Source organism: Thalassophryne amazonica, chromosome 7 (genome assembly GCF_902500255.1).
Source record: "Thalassophryne amazonica chromosome 7, fThaAma1.1, whole genome shotgun sequence".
NCBI classification, from domain to species: Eukaryota; Metazoa; Chordata; class Actinopteri; order Batrachoidiformes; family Batrachoididae; genus Thalassophryne; species Thalassophryne amazonica.
The window spans coordinates 52,863,834-52,883,813 of record NC_047109.1 but is presented as its reverse complement, the minus strand read 5'-3'; the positions used below and the strand labels follow the sequence as shown (position 1 = coordinate 52,883,813).

At 45.7% G+C, this 19,980-nt stretch overlaps 1 protein-coding gene across 2 annotated transcripts in view; it reads right to left on the bottom strand.

Moving 5' to 3' along the window:
- Nucleotides 1-19,770, bottom strand: part of scn1ba (sodium channel, voltage-gated, type I, beta a) — a 75,198-nt gene extending 55,428 nt beyond the window's left edge. For both annotated transcript variants that reach the window (XM_034174173.1, XM_034174172.1), the window contains exon 1: nucleotides 19,640-19,770. In XM_034174173.1, coding sequence (XP_034030064.1) covers nucleotides 19,640-19,682 — 43 coding nt within the window. In that variant the 5' untranslated portion in view covers nucleotides 19,683-19,770. The remainder of the gene's footprint in view (nucleotides 1-19,639) is intronic.
- Between the last annotated feature and the right edge of the window lie 210 nt (nucleotides 19,771-19,980).

Below are 19,980 nucleotides of genomic sequence, written 5' to 3'. Positions count from 1 at the left end.
TCCCAAACTGTTCATGGACCTGGCTAACATGATGTTTGGGGCATGTGGCACATACAGGGAGAACAGATGAGGATGCCCCAGAGGGAAGGCAAATGTTCTCACAAAAAAATCTGAAAGTGGATCTATAAGATGGATAAGAGAGGGGCCTCTGGGGTTTGTAAAGTGGATGGACACACTGGAGGTGTCTGTGTGCTCCACCATCCATCATGCATTTTTGTGTGAGACAGTGTGGAGAAGGGTGAAGGATGCGAAGGATGGACGCTGAACAGTGAAAGACATCCCCTGTCCTACCCCAGTGTTGGCTTATAATAAAAAATGGGTGGAATCAACCTATCTGACCAGCTCATCCAGTACTACTCCACCCATTGGAAAACTGCACGCTGGTACAGGACAGTGTTGCTGCACTTCTTTGACATTGCAACCACAAATGCATTCATCTTGCATCGTGAGGTCAGCAGTGTCAAGCAATTGGAGCCCATGACACACAAGGACTTTATGGTGGAGCTGGTGTGTCAACTGTGTGGCACAGACAAAACAGGTGTCCCACAGAACAGGAGCCAGAACCACGTTCCTGTGCCAATTGTGACAGGCACAGATCCTCGCCAAAAGGCATGGAAGTGTCAGGCCTGCAATGTGCCCCCGTGTTGTGTTGGACAGGAATTGTTTTTTGAGTTGCACAAATAGTTTAGCGTGTCCTGCACTACATTGTAGATACGAGGTCTATTAGATAATAAACCGACCCTTTTATTTATTTTTTTTAACTATATGGATTTGAATGACATGCGATTACACCAATCATGCTTGAACCCTCGTGCGCATGCGTGAGTTTTTTCACGCGTGTCGGTGATGTCATTTCCCTGTGGGCAGGCCTTGAGTGAGATGTGGTCCCGCCCTCTCGGCTGAATTCCTTTGTTTCGCACGCTGCTCGAGACGGCGCACGTTGCTTTATCAACATTTTTTCTGGACCTGTGAGGAATATCCGAGTGGACACTATTCAAGAAATTAAGCTGGTTTTCGGTGAAAAGTTTAACGGCTGATGAGAGATTATGGGGTGTTTCTGTTGGTGTAAGGACTTCCCACAGAGCAGGATGTCGTGCAGCGCTTCCAGGCGCCGTCGTTGGCCTGTTTCGACCTGAAAACATCCTAATTTAAGGCTTAATTCACCCAGGACGTCGTGAGAGAACAGAGAAGATTCAGAAGAGGCCGGCATGAGGACTTTATGCGGACATTCCACTGTTTAAGGACATTTTTTAATGAAAGACGTGCGCGCAAATTCGCCGAGTCATTTCCGTGACGACTCAGCAAATCTGTGTGCGCCGCGACAGGAAAAACACCTCCGTGTTGAAAACCATTTGTAAAATTCAGGCGGCTTTTGATGGCTTTCAACAAGTGAGTAACTGAGAAATTGTTTAACAGCTTGGGCATGTTCCAACTTGCCCGTTAAGGTTTCCAACGGAGGTGTTTTTCCTGTCGCGACCCCCCACGGTCGGGTCCGGCCCGACATGCGACTCTGCCTGCACGTTCTTTCATTACAAAATGTCCGTTAACAATGGAATGTCCGAATAAACTCCTCATGCCGACTTCTTCTGAAAGTTCTCTGTTCTCTGACGACTTCCTGGATCAACAGAGCCTGAAATGTGGAAGTTTTCAACTTGAAACGGTGAGACGCTGCCGCCTCGAAGCGCAGATCGCCGTCAGGCACCGTGGACCGTCCTTACGGCGACACTACCAGACCAAAATCTCTCATCAGCCATTAAAATTTTTACCGAAAACCAGCTGAATTTATCGAATGGTGTCCACTCAGTTGTGCCTTACAGTTTTGAAAAAATTTTGATCAAACAAAGCAGCAGTCTCTGAGCCATTCCTAAACAATGAAAAAAACGATGAGAGGGTGGGCGACTCCTCACTCAAAGACTGCCCACAGGCGAATGACGTAACCGACAGGTGTGAAAAAACTCTCGCATGCCCACGAGGGTTCAAGTATGTCTGATGTAATCACACGTGATTCAAATCCATATGGTTTTTGAAAAAAATAATAAGGTCGGATACTTTTCTAATAGACCTCGTATGTTTTTGAAATTTACCATTTATATTTACATTCTCAAATTTATTTTGACATCTGATTGTTTTCTAAATAGTTTAGCATTAGCATTTCCTGCACTATATTTGTTCATATGTTTTTGAATTTCTAAATCTTATTGTGAAATCTGACTGTGAAATCTGATGCCTGAAGCATTTCCTGCATTTATGAATATAGTTGTATTTAACTTTATTTATTTATTTATTTATTTATTTGGTACATTTGTCCATATGTTTTTGAAATTTACATTTGAAGTTATGAAAATGGTTTGTTAAACAAGTTTGTGCTTTTTACAGTAAAAAAAAAAAAAAAAACTTTTTTATACTAGGATTTTATGTTTTTTGTGTGATTTTAGGTTCACTGTGTTAATACAGTAGGTCAGAATCAATGAAAAACTGGAAAGTCACCCAGGTGAGGTTGTGCTGAAAAAAATGACACCAAACAAGGCCAGGTAAACACTTTTTAAAGGTAAATTATAAAGGTAAAACCAAAAGTAGTCAGAAATGGTCAATTATACCCTGGACTCCAGAGGGATATAGCCAAAAGAAACAAGGCATCGGGCCAAAACATGGAAGCATGCAGAAATGTATGCATCAATGAACCGGGTACCTCTGGTGCCCTCTTTTGACTGCCTTGGATCTTTGCCTTGGATCGTAATTCTGCTCTACAGCATGTTTGTAAAATAAATACTTGTCTATCATTTTGGAAGGGGGATTGGTCCGTGCCATCAATCTTACAGCCATCATTATAAACTACCAATACTTCATTAATTTGCTGTCAAATGGCAATATAAAACTTGTATTAATATGTTGCATAACTAGACAATCAGGTAACAGCTTCTCAGTCATATACAAATGATCAACCTGTATTCCATGCAGATCAAAGCCTGTCGCCCAAGTCTCACTGTTCTTCCTAAAGCGTTTCCTGCTTCATTGTTTATCAACTTGTATACAGTGAGGAAAATAAGTATTTGAACACCCTGCGATTTTGCAAGTTCTCCCACTTAGAAATCATGGAGGGGTCTGAAATTTTCATCTTAGGTGCACGTCCACTGTGAGAGACTTAATCCCCCCAAAAAAATAAAAAAAATCCGGAAATCACAATGTATGATTTTTTTAATAATTTATTTGCATGTTACTGCTGCAAATACGTATTTCAACACCTGGCAATCAGCAGAAATTCTGGCCCTCAAAGACCTGTTAGTCCGCCTCGAAAAAGTCCACCTCCACTCCACTTATTATTCCAAATTAGAAGCACCTATTTGAGGTCGTTAGCTGCATAAAGACACCTGTCCAACCCACACATAAAGACACCTGTCCACCCCACACAATCAGTAAGACTCCAACTACTAACATGGCTAAGACCAAAAAGCTGTCCAAAGACACCAGAGACAAAATTGTAGACCTCCACAAGGCTGGAAAGGGCTACGGGGCAATTGCCAAGCAGCTTGGTGAAAAAAGATCAACTGTTGGAGCAATTATTAGAAAATGGAAGAAGCTAAACATGACTGTCAATCTCCCTCGAACTGGGGCTCCATGCAAGATCCCACCTCGTGGCATGTCAATAATCCTAAGAAAGGTGAGGAATCGGCCCAGAACTGCACGGGAGGAGCTGGTCCATGACCTGAAGAGAGCTGGCACCACTGTTTCCAATGTTACTGTGGGTAATACACTAAGATGTCATGGGTTAAAATCATGCATGGCACGGAAGGCTCCCCTGCTTAAATCAGCACACGTCCAGGCCCGTATTAAGTTTGCCCATGACCATTTGGATGATCCAGAGGAGTCATGGGAGAACGTTATTGTCAGGGCCTGACGGTTTATCTGGTCAGTTGCAGGGTTTTCTGTTTTGTTTTTATTCTCATCTTACTTTTGTTATTTTTCTGTGCTTGTGAGATTTTGGTGTTGGGGTTTGTGGGGTGATTGTGGACAAGCTGGACATTTGAAAGCTGAATGTCAGGCCAGGGGTGCCACCGCGCAGTCAAGGGCGGAATTGCGGGTGAGTCTTAACTCAATCTCCCCTGTTTCAATACAGAAAATAATCCCAGCCAAATTAATCTCTGATCACACTACCATTACCGTTTCAGCTTTTATTGATTCTGGTTCTGATGCCAACTTGATTTCTGTCTTCTCTCGCCAAGTACCTCCACCTGAAACTATTTAAGGTCTTGCGGCCTCTGGTGGTACGTGCTGTGGACGGTCACGTCCTGGGTCAATTAACTCATCGCACACAGTCTGTCACCTGATTGATTTCTCATATACATTCAGAATTAATCAGTTTCCATGTTTTAGACAATATGGACTCACTCGTTAATCTTGGGGCACCCCTGGCTTCAACGACACGGTCCTAATTTTGATTGGGTTAGGGGGCAAAATCACGTCCTGGAGCCCCGCCTGTAATTATTCATGTCTATCAAGACCCACACATATGCTGCAGGGTGCAAATCCGGATCTCGCTGGGGTACCCGACTGTTATCACGACCTAGCTGCCGTATTTAGCAAAGCGAGAGCCAAATCACTACCTCCTCATCGTGACTTTGATTGTGCCATTGAGCTTCTCCCCAGAGCGAGTCCGCCCCCCGGGAAACCTTTTTCTCTTTTAATACCCCATCTGGCCATTATGAATACTTGGTCATGCCTTTTGGCCTCACAAATGCTCCAGCCGTTTTTCAAAATTTGGTGAATGATGTGCTATGTGAATTCCTAAATAAATTCATCTTCGTTTATCTGAATGACATTCTCATTTTTTCCCCAGATTTGGCCACACACAAGTGTCATGTACAAACCGTTTTACAAACTCTCCTGCAAAATGAGCTTTTTGTGAAAGCTGAAAAGTGTGAATTCCATAAATCTAAAGTTTCCTTTTTTGGCTTTGTTATATCCAAGGGGGAAATAAGAATGGATCCCGAGAAAGTGGCGGCAGTACGGGATTGGCCCACACCCGTATCACGCAAAGAAGTCCAACAGTTTTTGGGGTTCACTAACTTCTATCGTAAATTTATCCGAAATTTCAGTACCATTGCGGCGCCACTGCATGCAGTTACTTCGTCTCTCCGTCCGTTTGTCTGGACCCCGGAATGTGAGGAAGCGTTCAGAGCCTTAAAACATCGTTTTACGACGGCCCCCGTGCTACTCCTCCCTGACCCAGCTGGGCAGTTCGTGGTGGAAGTCGATGCCTCCAATGTTGGGGTAGGAGCCGTTCTCTCGCAGAGAAATCCATCCAATGGCAGGTTGCACCCATGTGCCTACTTATCCAAAAAACTGTCTCCTGCAGAGCGGAATTATGGCATCGGCGACCGCGAACTGTTGGCGGTAAAAGTGGCCTTAGAGGAGTGGCGGCACTGGTTAGAGAGGGCACAAATTCCGTTTTTAGTTTATACCGACCATAAAAATTTGGAGTACTTGCGTTCGGCCAAACGGCTTAATTCCCGCCAGGCTAGGTGGGCTATCTTCTTCAGTCGCTTCAATTTTTTATTGTCCCTCCGACTAGGCTCAAAGAACAGAAAACTTGACGCCTTATCTCGGCAGGGGGATCTGGGTGATGCGCCCACCGATCCGGGCACCATCCTCCCTGCAACTTGTTTCGTGTCCACGCTTACATGGGACATTGAGTCAAAAGTTAAGTCAGCGATAGGCAAGGGACCTATCCCCTCTGGTTGTCCACCAGACCTCCTTTATGTCCCCAAGGAGCTCAGGGGGGAGGTTATAAGATGCTGTCACAATAGCTGCTTATTCTGCCATCCGGGAATCAAAAAGACTATATTGATGATACAACAGCGATTTTGGTGGTCAGGGCTAACCACGGACATGGCAGAATACGTCAATGCCTGTCATGTATGTGCAACACAAAAGTCAACTAACCGTCCACCTGCAGGGGCCTTGTTACCACTTCCTGTTCCAAATCCTCCATGGTCGCATATCACCATAGATTTTGTTACTGGTCTTCCATCTTCTAAGGGTAACACCATGATTCTAACTGTTTTCAATCGTTTGTCTAAAATGGTTCATTTTATCCCTTTGCCACGCCTCCCGTCTGTTAAGGAGACGGCGGAGGTCATGCTGTCTCACATCTTTAAGTTACATGGATTGCCACAGGATGTTGTATCTGACCGTGGTCCGCAGTTTGTGTCCCATTTTTGGAGGGAGTTCTGCCGTCTCCTCGGGGTCACATCGAGTCTAACCTCGGGCTACCGTCCACAGGCCAATGGGCAGACAGAACGTTTCAACCAGGAATTAGAAAAGGGTCTCCGTATCCTCGCTTCCCAACATCCAGCTTCATGGTCCTGACAACTCCCCTGGATTGAATTCGCCCACAATAATTTGCTTTCGGCGTCCTCCGGTTACTTCCCTTTTCATGTTGTCTTTGGTCACCAGCCTTCAATTTTTCCCGCGGTAAGCAATAACTCTTCTGTACCCTCGGCCCTCAGTCTTATCCTCCGTTGCCAACAAACCTGGGAGCGGGCTAGACGTGCACCGTTATGCTCGTCTGCTGTTTATAAGACTGCTGCAGATCGCAGGAGGTCAGCCGTGCCGCCGTACGCCCTCGGGCAGAAGGTTTGGCTCTCCATGTGTAACTTATCCCTTTGGGGGACTTCCCTTTCGAGTTTCCAAGATTGTCAATCCCGTTTCCGTCCGGCTCCACCTTCCCCGGTCCATGTGAGTCCACCCCACGTTTCATATTAGTCAAGTCAAGCCAGTCCAGTCTAGTCTTCTGTGCCCTCCTGCCGTTCCCCCGCCTCCAGCCTGGTACGTGGATGGTGGCCCTGTTTTCCCTGTGCGCCGGCTCTTGGCTTCCCGCCATTGTGGGCGCGGCATCCAGTATCTGGTCGATTGAGAGGGTTATGGCCCCGAGGAGCGGTCGTGGGTTCCCTCCTGGGTTGTTTTGGACCCTGGGCTCGTCCGGGACTTTCATGCCGCTCACCCTGCCTCTCCTGGGCCGTCAGGGGTTGGCCGTGGTGGTGGGGGTACTGTCAGGGCCTGACAGTTTATCTGGTCAGTTGCTGGGTTTTCTGGTTTGTTTTTATTCTCATCTTGCTTTTGTTATTTTTTCTGTGCTTGTGAGATTTTGGTGTTGGGGTTTGTCTGTGGTTTTCTCTCTCTCTCTCTCTCTCTCTCTCTCTCTCTCTCTCTCTCTCTCTCTCTCTCTCTCTCTCCCTCCGGCCACGCCCCACTTCTGGATCTCACCAAGCACACCTGTCTGTAATCTGCTGATTGCCACCTGGGGCTTTATTAGCTCACAGGTGGTGTTGTTTGTTTGCCAGTTTGTTGCGCCTTGTGCCATCATTCCAGCTCTTGTTCTCGTGTTTCCTAGATCTGCCTGCTTCAGTATGCTCTCGACCTCCTGTCCGTTTTTCCCGACCACGACTTGCCTGATGATCCTAGTACTGCTGCTGTGTGTTTTGGACTGCCTTTCTGTGTACCGACCATTGCTTGTCTGTTCATTAAAACTGTTTTGCAAACAGAGCTGTGACAGTAAGCCTTGCATTTGTCTCCAACCTAATCTTCCTGTCAGAACAAACTGGCCAACTATGGAGACAGCAGGCTCAGACCCATTTCACCTGGCGGTACAACACCACAGCCAACAGCTCGCACAGCAGGAAGAAAAGCTTGATACGTTAACCTCTGGCTTTAGCGCACTCGTCACCCACCAAGAGACTTTCATGGCATCAGTCAGCGCCAGTTATCTGCAACCAGTTATCCCATCCTGAGCGCTTTTCAGGTGATTCCGGAGATGTCAGACCGTTCTTCACCCAGTGCGAATTGCAATTTCAACTTATGGCTTCCATCTTCCCGACAGACATATCAAAAATAGCTTACATCATCACTCACCTGTCCGGTCGAGCAGCTGCCTGGGCAACGGCTGAGTGGGGACGTCAATCTCCCGCCTGCGCTTCTCTCCCAGCCTTCACAAGAGCCCTCGAACAAGTGTTCTAACACACGGCTCCAGGACGTGAAGCAGCTCGGTCCCTGATAAAGCTGAAGCAGGGCAGTTGCCGGGTCGCGGACTATGCAGTCGATTTCCGCATATTGGCAGCCAAGAGTGAATGGAACCCGGCTGCACTCCGTGACGTGTTTTTCCAGGGTCTGTCGGCAGAAATTCAGGATCAGCTCGTGGCCGTAGACCTGCCAGAAGAATTGTACGACCTGATCACGCTCGCCATCTGTACAGACCGACGACTACAAGACCGTCCTCGCTGTGGAAGCCGCCAGCCAGACTTCCAATCCCACACGCCTCCTGGCCGCACCGCCTACTTCACTCATGCCCGGACATAGCCGTCTCAGCACCACACAGAGGAACCGATGCAGCTCGGGCGCATGCACCTGACTCCAGCCGAGCGACAGCGCCGCCGAGTGGACGGCCTCTGTTTCTATTGTGGACAAGCTGGACATTTCATAGCCGAATGTCAGGCCAGGGGTGCCACCGCGTGGTCAAGGGTGGAATTGCGGATGAGTCTTAATTCAGTCTCCCCTCGTGGTGGAGCCGCATGGCGCAAAGAAACGCCGTGATGAAGCCTTCCAGGACATGTTGGGGTATGTTCAGCTCATGCACAATCACAATCGGATAATCACATGACTGAAAAGCAACCGGAATCCATCTGAAATCCACCTGAAAGCCGTCCTGTGAGACCAACACCGAGGTGGTTTTGTCCCGCGTAATGAACGGCTCCGTGGCGCGTCCCTCCGCTTTTCTTTCCATAAAAAAAAAAACTCCTGTAACAGTGGAATGTGCCAAAAAAGTGCTGATGTCCACGTCTCCTGCCTTTTTGTGAAAGTCAGACGAGGTCCCGGATCAACAAAGCCTTCACGTTGGAAATGATCTGGTTGTTTCAGCGGGGTCTGAGCATGTCGATCGGCGCTGGGAGCGCGCTGCACTCTCAGCAGGTGTGGGCCGTCCTTAAAGCGGCAGTAACACTCCTTAATCTGTATAATCCCCATAAAATTGTCCCTGAAAGCCATATTAATTTTCCGAACGGTGTCCACCTGGAGGTCTCTCACAGTTTCTGGAAAAAAAAATGATGCAGCAAAGCTCCAAATCGTTCAGACATTTATTCGCAATAAAAATCCGACGAGAGGGGTGGACCACTGCTCACACAAAGCCTGCTCACAGGCGAATGACACAACCGACAGGCGTGAAAAAACTCACGCATGCGCACGAAGGTTCAAGCTTGGCTGATGCAATCACACAATTCAAATCCATATGGTTTTTGAAAAAAATAAAAAGGTCCAATACTTTTCTCACAGACCTCGTATGTGGTCAGATGGGACCAAAATAGAACTTTTTGGTCTTAATTCCACTCGCCATGTTTGGAGGAAGAAGAATGCTGAGTACCATCCCAAAAACACCGCCCCTACTATGAAGCATGGGGGTGGAAGCATCATGCTTTGGGGGTGTTTTTCTGCACATGGGACTGGACGACTGCACTGTATTAAGGAGAGGATGACCGGGGCCATGTATTGCGAGATTTTTGAGAACAACCTCCTTCCCTTAGTTAGAGCCTTGAAGATGGGTCATGGATGGGTCTTCCAACATGACAATGACCCGAAGCACACAGCCAGGATAACCAAGGATAACCCGTGTTTCTCAGCGACAGCCCAGTAACCTGGCTGATCTAGAGAAGATATGTGTGGAGGAATGGGCCAAAATCCCTGCTGCAGTGTGTGCAAACATCGTGAAAAACTACAGGAAATGTTTGACCTCTGTAACTGCAAACAAAGGCTACTGTACCAAATATTAACATTGATTTTCACAGGTGTTGAAATACTTATTTGCAGCAGTAACATACAAATAAATTATTTAAAAAATCATACATTATGATTTACAGATTTTTTTCTAGATTATGTCTCTCACAGTGGACATACACCTAAAATGAAAATTTCAGACCCCTCCATGATTTCTAAGTGGGAGAACTTGCAAAATTGCAGGGTGTTCAAATACTTATTTTCCTCACTGTAATTGCTGTACATTTAGAAAATAAAAGCATTCTATTATCTTCTAAGCTCACTCAGTGTGTTGACTCATTTTTTCTCTTATGCTCGTATGCGATGGCACTGAGATATGTAGAAGTCTTGCTCAGCGGCACGCTGCCGGTCGCCAGGAGCCTGGTTTCAAAGCGCCACATGTCTACAGTTTCATCAGCAATCCAGTTTTGACTGTGTTACTGCTTTATGTATGTCTCTGGTGATAGTGTGTTTTTGTGAAATACCATCTTATTAATGTCCCTAATATATTCCTGTGTGAATTCTCTTCAGTGCTGCAGAGAGAATGGGACAAATAATACATTAAACGCTTCATCGTTTGGTATCGTCAGTGCCAAAATGTCTTTAGGTGTTGTGAGAAGGAAATGTTACCAAATGGTAAGTGCTTCAGCATCACAACTTTTTTTGGAATGTGCTGCAAACTTTAAATGTAGGAATGAATACACAGCCATGTACTGTCTGCAGTGAAATAGAAGTCGATATAAGAACCACTGTGGTATTTTTTATTTTTATTTATTTATTGCATTTTCCATATGGTCTCATCTTCTTTTGATTTGGGGTTGTATTGTTGCTAAACCCTTTGAAATAAAGTTGAAAGCCTCCACTACAACTACACCTCGACTGTTTCATTTCAACTCCAATCCTCCCATTGACCACAGATGTGTGTGCGCGTGCATGCATGTGTGATAAAATGGGAAATTTTTTAAAATAGCACGACCAAGCCATATAAGCCTTAAAAGAACATTTTTCTCTCTTAAATTAAGAGATATTGTCAATAAAGTGTACAGAAAAGCAATACTCAACCCATATCTGGATTTTTTTTGGGTCTTCAGATGTCACTGTGTGAATGACGTAGCTATTTTTCTGACAAATGAGAGAAGATTTTGCCTTGATTAAAGTAGCACAGATGCTTTCGTCCTGCAGCCAAAGTAGGTGTTCAGACTGCAAAGGGCTCAGGCATTAACTTATAGGCAAACATAATGGGATACGAGAAGGACATCTCCTCATCCCACAGCAATTTGGACTCCCATCCATTCCATCACTTATCTCAGGCCACAGCGTTCAATGGAAACTGCATTACACACAAGCTCACTGTCTTAAAAGGCCGCAGTAGAAAATAAACTAATTACAGCGACTCTCATGATTGCACTTAAGGTTTTTAGAAACTATTAGGCAGCACTGTTCCCTTTGCACTTTTGTTTGAAGAATATTCTAGACAAGAATTTATGCTGGTTGGTTTGTCATGCAAGATGTGGAGCCATGTCCATAAGTATTTGGACAGTGATACACTTTTTGAGAAAAATTTAGCGTTTGATTTTTATGAAGCTTGGTGATGGGGAGGGTAAGCCATTGAATTTGGGCATGGATCCTGATCCAAGGGTGGATCCAGGAAAAGATCTTTATTCACTTTTATCAACAAATTTCAGTTTCTCATGAAAAGAAAAAATGTATGTGCATCACTGTAAAAAAAAATGAAGGGATGAAAAATGGGTCACTCTAGTTCTTATTGTAATTTCAAAACTGAGTTGATGCTGTGTATGGAGAATGCTTGTGTGCGTGTGGTGTTGGTAGTTTTTGTGTCACTGACAGAGTAACAGACAGACAGATAAGCACTTTACCAAAACTACATCACTTCCTTTATCCCTCCAATTTTAACCTCAGCAAATATAAACTGATATCTGTGAAATGTTTTGCTATAAGCTTCAATAACTTCAATGGATTTTTACAAACAAATGATCAGGGTAAACTACTACTTGATCAATGAAAGATGTTATCAGCCCAGTCTGTCTGTTAAGTCCTCCAGCTGGGGCTCTCAACAGAGAGGCACCTGTGTGTTGGATCGTGCACAAAGATACACCACAGATCCAAAATGTCAGCGCTAATGCTCCGTCACCATGCAAATAATGACACACCTCATCTTAGTCTCTTTAAGTCAATGTTCATTTGACACAAAGTCATTCTGGCTGTACCCAAGGATCCTCTGAACAAACCTGTTATCTGAGCCATCTAGTCATCATCGATTGAAAAGACTTCGACCTTCATTCGCCTGTACATATATGGGTGTGGTCAAACACCTCTGTCCAGCAACCTCATGACTCCATAAGCTTTTCCCAGGCATCTCTCAGTATCAAAGACAGAGGACCCAGAGACATGAATGCCACTGACAAGATGTGCAATTCTCTCTACAAGTTTAACACTATCCTTCCAGAAAGATACACTTCTGAAGCTACGTCCAAATAAAAAAGCAAGACCCTGTGTTGAAATGATATATTATTATTATTATTATTGTTATTGTTTATTATCATTATTCTTATTAAATTGTCACAAATATAAAATGACTCCCCCCTTTTTGAAACACATTTTTGAAAAAAAAAAAAAGTTTCTAGGGACCAAATCTTTTCCATCTATCCATCCATCCATCCATTTTCTTCTGCTTTATCCGAAGTCGGGTCGTAGGGGCAGCAGCTCAAGCACAGCCGCCCAGACCTCCCGATCCACACACACCTCCCCCAGCTCCTCCGGGGAACCCCAAGGCGTTCCCAAGCCAGCTGAGAGACATAGTCCCTCCAGCGTGTCCTGGGTCTTCCCCGGGGCCTCCTCCCGATGGGACATGCCCGGAACACCTCTCCAGCGAGGCGTCCAGGGGGCATCTGGAAAAGATGCCTGAGCCACCTCAACTGGCTCCTTTCGACGTGGAGAAGCAGCGGCTCGACTCCGAGCTCCTCCCGAGTGACCGAGCTCCTCACCCTATCTCTAAGGGAGCGCCCAGCCACCCTGCGGAGTTAACTCATCTCGGCCGCTTGTACTCGCGATCTCGTTCTTTCGGTCATGAGCCAAATCTCATGACCATAGGTGAGGATCGGAACGTAGATCGATCGGTAAATCGAGAGCTTTGCCCCCCTACTCAGCTCTCTCTTCACCACGACGGTCCGATACAGCGACTGCATCACTGCAGATGCTGCACAGATCCATCTGTCGATCTCATGCTCCATCCATCCCTCACTCATGAACAAGACCCCAAGATACTTAAACTCCTCCACTTGAGGCAAGGACACTCCACCGACCTGAAGAGGGCAAAGCACCTTTTTCCAGTCGAGAACCATGGCCTCAGATGTAGAAGTGCTGATTTTCATCCCGGACGCTTCACACTCGGCTGCAAACGGCCCCAGTGCACGCTGAACGTCCTGATTTGATGAAGCCAACGGAACCACATCGTCCGAAAACAGCAGAGACGAGATTCTATGGTTCCCAGACTAGGCCTCCTCTACACCCTGGCTGCGCCTAGAAATTCTGTCCATAAAGATAATGAACAGAACCGGTGACAAAGGGCAGCCCTGGTGGAGGCCAACGTGCACTGGAAACAGGTTTGACTTACTACCGACAATGCGAACCAAGCTCCTGCTGTGGTCGTACAGGGACCGGATAGCCCTTAGCAAAGGATTTAAGGTACTCAAGATGGATTTCATCCATTTCGGGAGCCTTGCCACCGAGGAGCTTTCTAACCACCTCGGTGACTTCGGCCTGGGTAATGGATGAGTCTGCCTCTGAGTCCCCAGTCTCTGCTTCCTCTTCGGAAGATGTGACGATGTGATTGAGGAGATCCTCGAAGTAATCCTTCCACCGCCCGACAACATCCCCAGTCAGGGTCAACAGCTCCCCACCCACACCGTAGACAATGCTGGTGGAGAGCTGCTTCTGCCTCCTGAGGCGTCGGACGGTTTGCCAGAATTTCTTCGAGGCCAACCGATAGTCCTCCTCCATGGCCTCCCCGAACTCCTCCCAGATCCGGGTTTTTGCCTCTGCAACCGCACAGGGTGTGGCATGCTTGGCCTGCTGGTACCTGTCAGCTGCCTCCGGGGTCCCACCTACCAACAAAGACAAGTAGGACTCCTTCTTCAGCTTGACAGCATCCCTTACGTCCGGCGTCCACCACCGGGTTCGGGGATTGCCGCTGCGATAGGCACCAGAGACCTTGTGACCACAGCTACGAGCGGCCACATCGACAATGGAGGTGGAGAACATGGTCCACTCGGACTCCATGTCTCCAACCTCCCCCGGGATCTGGGAGAAGTTCTCCCGGAGGTGGGAGTTGAAGACCTCGCTGACAGAGGGTTCCGCCAGTCATTCCCAGCAGACCCTCACGATACGTTTGGGCCTGCCAGGTCTGACCGGCTTCCTCCCCTCCCAGCGGATCCAACTCACCACCAGGTGGTGATCGGTTGACAGCTCAGCCCCTCTCTTCACTCGAGTGTCCCAGACACATGGCTGAAGATCAGATGATACGACTACAAAGTCGACAGAATTTTAATTGACTCACAATCAGTTACTCAAGTTTTTAAATCAATGTACACTAATAAAGCTACAGGGCCAGACAATATGTCTGCTTTTCTTTTAAAACCATTTGCAGAGGAGCTCACTGCAGCTTGGCATCAACTCTTCCAGCTCTCTATTGATACTTATTCAGTACCTGAGCTTTGGAAGAGATCAGTTATTATTCCAGTTTCCAAGAAATCATGCCCCCAAGTGAATAATGATTTTCGGCCAGTGGCCCTAACCTCTAATGTAATGAAAGCATTGGAGAAACTGTTAATTCAGGAGCTTACTGTAGAGGTGGAGCCACACTTGGATCAGTATCAGTTTGCGTATAAAAGGAAGCGGAGTACGAGTGATGCCATTTTAACTATAATGAACTTGGTTTTAAAGCATCTTGAGAGTTCCTCTGCATATGCCAAATTAGTTTTTATTGATTTTAGTTCTGCTTTTAACTGTATCCGGTCACATATCCTTCTTCAAAAAATGATGTGAACCCTTTTTTAATTAAGTGGTATCATTCTTTTTTGACAAACAGGTCACAGCAGGTGAAGGTCAATTCTGTCTGCTCTGATATTGCATTAAGTAGCACTGGTGCCCCTCAGGGCTGTGTTAGTTCACCTTTTTTATTTACACTGTATACCAATGACTGTATCAGCTATCAGCCAAACCAGTATGTTGTTAAATTTTCAGATGATACTGTAATACTCAGTCTGCTGAACACTAGTACTAATTCAAGTTGTCACAAATCTGGAGTGGACAGGTTTGTGAACTGGTGTGATGTCCATCAATTGCAGATTAATGTTAATAAAACAGTGGAGATGTTGGTGGACCCTCGGGCTGTTGGAGACCGTAGTGTGGTCACCATACATGGACGTAACATTGAACAGGTGGATTCATATAAATATCTGGGGGTTTATATCGATAATAACTTAAGCTGGCACATGCAAGTGTCAAGTGTTTGTGCCCGAATCCACCAGCATTTGCACTTTCTCCGTCGACTCCGACTGTTTGGTGTATGTAGGAATATTATGCTGATTTTCTACAGAGCAACGATTGAGTCCGTGTTACGGTATGGTATTACTAGCTGGTTTTGTAATTTAACGGTTAAATCAAAAACTCAAATATTAAATCTGATTAAGATAGCTGGCAAAATCATGGGTATGGTGGTACCTGTAACTCCCCAAGAGTTGTTTGAACAGGCAGTTCTCAGATGTGCTGACAATATTTTAACAGATGAGTCTCATGTTCTGCACTCTGAATATACTTTACTTAACTCAGGAAGGAGGTACAGGGTTCCTCTTTGTAAATATAATCGATATAAATATTCATTTATTCCATTATCAGTGAAGCTCAGAAATCTGCAGATAGTTCAGGGAAGATAGCTTAAGGGTATGAATTGCGGAATTTGCACAAGGATGTTAATAATGTTGTGTATTTATATTTTATCCTTTGACTTACTGTGTTGTTTTTAATGTATGGGTGCTATGTAATGGATGTGTTGTTGTGTAGCAGACTCTGTCCAAGGCAAATTTCTCCTTAGGGAGACAAATAGACACTTTGACTTTGACTTTGACTTTGATCATCGACCTCCGGCTCAGGGTGTCCTGGTGCCACGTGCACTTATAGACACCCTTGTGCTCGAACATGGTGTTCGTGATGGACAAACTGTGACTAGCACAGAAGTCCAACAACTGAACACCACTCGGGTTCAGATCGGGAAGGCTGTTCTTCCCGATCACCCCCCTCCAGGTCTCACTGTCGCCGCCCACGTGGGCGTTGAAATCCCCCAGGAGAACAATGGAGTCCCCAGTTGGAGCACTATCTAGTACCCCTCCCAGGGACTCCAAGAAGGTCGGGTACTCTGCACTGCCGCTCGGCCCATAGGCTGAGACAACAGTGAGAGACCTGTCCCCGACCTGAAGGCGTAGGGACGCGACCCTCTCGTTCACCGGCGTGAACTCCAACACATGGTGACTGAGCTGGGGAGCAATAAGCAATGTGACCCCAGCTCTCTGCCTCTCCCCGTGGGCAATGCCAGAAAAGTGGAGCGTCCAGCCCCTCTCCATGAGTTGGGTACCAGAGCCCAAGCTGTGCGTGGAGGTGAGCCCGACTATCTCTAGTCGGTATCTCTCAACCTCCCGCACAAGCTCAGGCTCCTTCCCCCCCAGTGAGGTGACATTCCACGTCCCAACAGCCAGGGGCTGTGAGCGCGGACCGGGCCGCTGGGCCACCCACCCTTGACCGCCACCCAGTCCTCTCTGCACCCAACTCCCATGGACCCCTCTGCAGGTGGTGAACCCACAGGAGGGTGGGCCCACGTCGCTCTTTTAGGCTGAGCCTGGCCGGGCCCCATGGGCTAAGGTCCAACCACCAGGCACTCGCGTGCGAGCCCCAACCCCAGGCCTGGCTCCAGGGTGGGGCTCCGGCTCCGCCATACCGGGCGACGTCTCGGTCCTTGATTTTCTACTGGTCATGGGAGCTTCTAAACTGCCCTTAGTCTGACCCATCACCTAGTACCTGTTTGCCTTGGGAGACCCGACAGGGGGCACAAAGCCCCCGACAACATAACTCCTACGATCATCCAGGTACGCAAACTCCCCCACCATGATAAGGTGGCAGCTAGAGGGGGAGCTAAACCCCAATTTTATTTTAATAAAATTGCTGTTACTTGAAAATAATACGAATGAAAGCAGGCTTTATAGGCACCCCCTCTTTTCGACAAACTACAGCTTTTCTGACCATGACAAACTTTTCTGATTATTAGCTTTTGTAAAATGGTCTTTTGGGGAGGTCGTCCTGCATTTAGTGGCTGCCTGGGAGTTGTTTGATGACTCTAATGCATTCATCACAATGAGCTTAAAGTTTGCATCACAACTTCTTTTCAGTTGCTGGTTAACTTAACCAACAATTTAATCACATTCTTTTTCAGGAGGATCACTGCATCTCTCCATCATGCAACGCTAGTTATAGGGCTGGACTGTTTCAACCTTGGGGGGTACATTCATTTCACCAATATTTTGCACCACCTATTGTTGTGCATGTATTGATATATAAAAGTCTAGACTTTGAATATAAAATGATGCATTAGTTTCAGGTGCTATTCTAAGAAGAAAAAAAAACAAGGTCTTATACTTGGAACAATGCTACAGTTGTGCTCAAAAGTTTACATACCCTGCAGGATTTTTTGCTTTTTTGGTCATTTCTAAGAGAATATGAATGACAACACGAAAAAAATGGTTAGTGGTTGGGTGAAGCCATTTATTGTCAAACAACTGTGTTTCCTCTTTTTAAATCAAAATGACAAGAGAACTACCCAAATGACCCTGATCAAAGTTTACATACCCCTGTTCTTAATACTGTGTGTTGCCCTTTTAACATCAATGACAGCTTGGAGTCTTTTGTGGTAGTTTTGGACGAGGATCCATGATGGTAAAGCTGCCACTGAATATGTCTTGGACTTAATTTACATTAATTACAAAGAAATACAAACAATATGGCATTCTATGGTAAATCTGCATGGAGTAGACAGTTCTCAAAAACTGAGTGACTGTGCAAGAAGGAGAAGAGTGAGGAAAGCCACCAAGACACCCAGACAACCCAGGAGAAGTTATGGGCTTATGTGGCTGTGATTGGAGAAATTGTGCACAGTGCAAGCTTTGCATTTTGTATCACTACTCTTAGCTTCATAGTAGAGTAGAGCAGAGAAGGATTTTGTTTCACCAAAACAGATCAAATCCAGGCTTGCATCTCAGATGTACCTTCTGGCAATTTGTCGCTAAACTTTCAGGTCGTCTTTTTAAGAAAATCCTCCTCTACACCACTTCATCATGAAGATGGATAACTGGTGATACAAAATGCAAAGCTTGCACTGTGCATAATTTCTCCAATCACAGCCACGTAACCCTGTAACTTCTTCTGGGTTGTCTGGGTGTCTTGGTGGCTTTCCTCACTCTTCTCCTTCTTGCACAGTCGCTCAGTTTTTGAGAACTGTCCACTCCATACAGATTTACCATAGAGTGCCATATTGTTTGTATTTCTTTGTAATTGATGTAAATAAAGTCCGAAACATATTCAGTGGCAGTTTTACCATCAGAGAGCCTCGTCCAAAACTACCACAAAAGACTCCAAGCTGTAATTGATATTAAAGGGGCAACACACAGTATTAAGAACAGGGGTATAAAAACTTTGGATCAGGGTCATTTGGGTAGTTCTCTTGTCATTTTGATTTAAAAAGAGGCAACACAGTTGTTTGACAATAAATGGCTTCAACCAACCACTAACCATGAGTGAAAAAAGTTTTTGTGTTGTCATTCATATTCTCTGAAAAATGGCCAAAAAAGCAACAATTCTGCCAGGGTATGTAAACCTTTGAGCACAAAATATTTCAGATGACTTGCAAGAATGTTATTAGTGACTGTGATTGGAATGATCACTTTTAATGCCCTAAATAAGGTCATGCAATTGCAATATATTTAAAACTATTAAGTTGCATACATCAAATGGAAAAAATAACAAGTCAACCCAGTTAATTTTATTTCACTACAATAATCATGTACGTATATTTGATTTTTTTTTTTTTTTTTTTTTTTTAGTTATACGTTTAAACATGATCCAGTGCACTGATGCCACAGTGTTGAGAACCCTGCAACTCAAAAAGGGCAAGAGGATACCCACGTTTCACCTGGCTATGTGGGATGGACCAGATATCTGCCTGGGCAGTTTCCATTCAGCAACCAAGGCAGTTCCATCGTGTGCTCGATGTAGTGAGGCACCAATGTAAGCTCCTAGACCTGACCTCACCTACTTAAAAACTTTAAGGCTATTGGTTTCCAGAGGTAGAACTAACATATCAGATTTTACATTTGCAATCACTGTCAATAAGCACAACAGAACAGCTGAATTTCCACACAGCACACACCTTAATGAAAATCTCCATCAAGAATATTTGAATTTCAGCGCAACCATCATCACTCCTAGTGAAGTCACGCCACCGAAGAACCGAGAAGCACACGGCATTGATATGAAAAGTAAATGTAATGTGATGCAAACACTCTATTCCATGTGCCACATAGCCTCCTCAACATTTAGCATGAAGTAAGTAATCCAACATGCAACCACAAGCACACCTGCACATCAACATGACACAGGTCGTAGAAAAGAAAACCCAAATCTGTGCTGAGTTTGAAGGACAACATCAAAGAATGACGCACAAACACTAATAGGGACTGGATGGTGGCCAAGGAGATTGCCATCATCACTGCCCACTCACCTTGAAGAACCAGGATGGTCAAAGGTAGCAGTACTGCAGACATCCTGCCAGGAGAAAGAAGACTGATGGCTCTCAGCAGTGCCAAAACGCACTCCACGTCCACACACACACGTCAGAGTGGGAGCCACACAAACACACAAACAGATCTGCAAGGTCTCTGCTCCAGGTGACTGCTCAGCTGATGAAAACCTCAGGTGCTCAAACTGTAAAAGTCTGAGAATTTTGAGTAATTCCAGTCCTGCATCTCAGGGTGCTGTGGGGTGTGGTCCACCAGGGGTCTCCTCTTCTTTTTTTCCAACTCTTGGCTCAAGCTCCTGTTGATCCCTCTCCAGGCCTGAGTG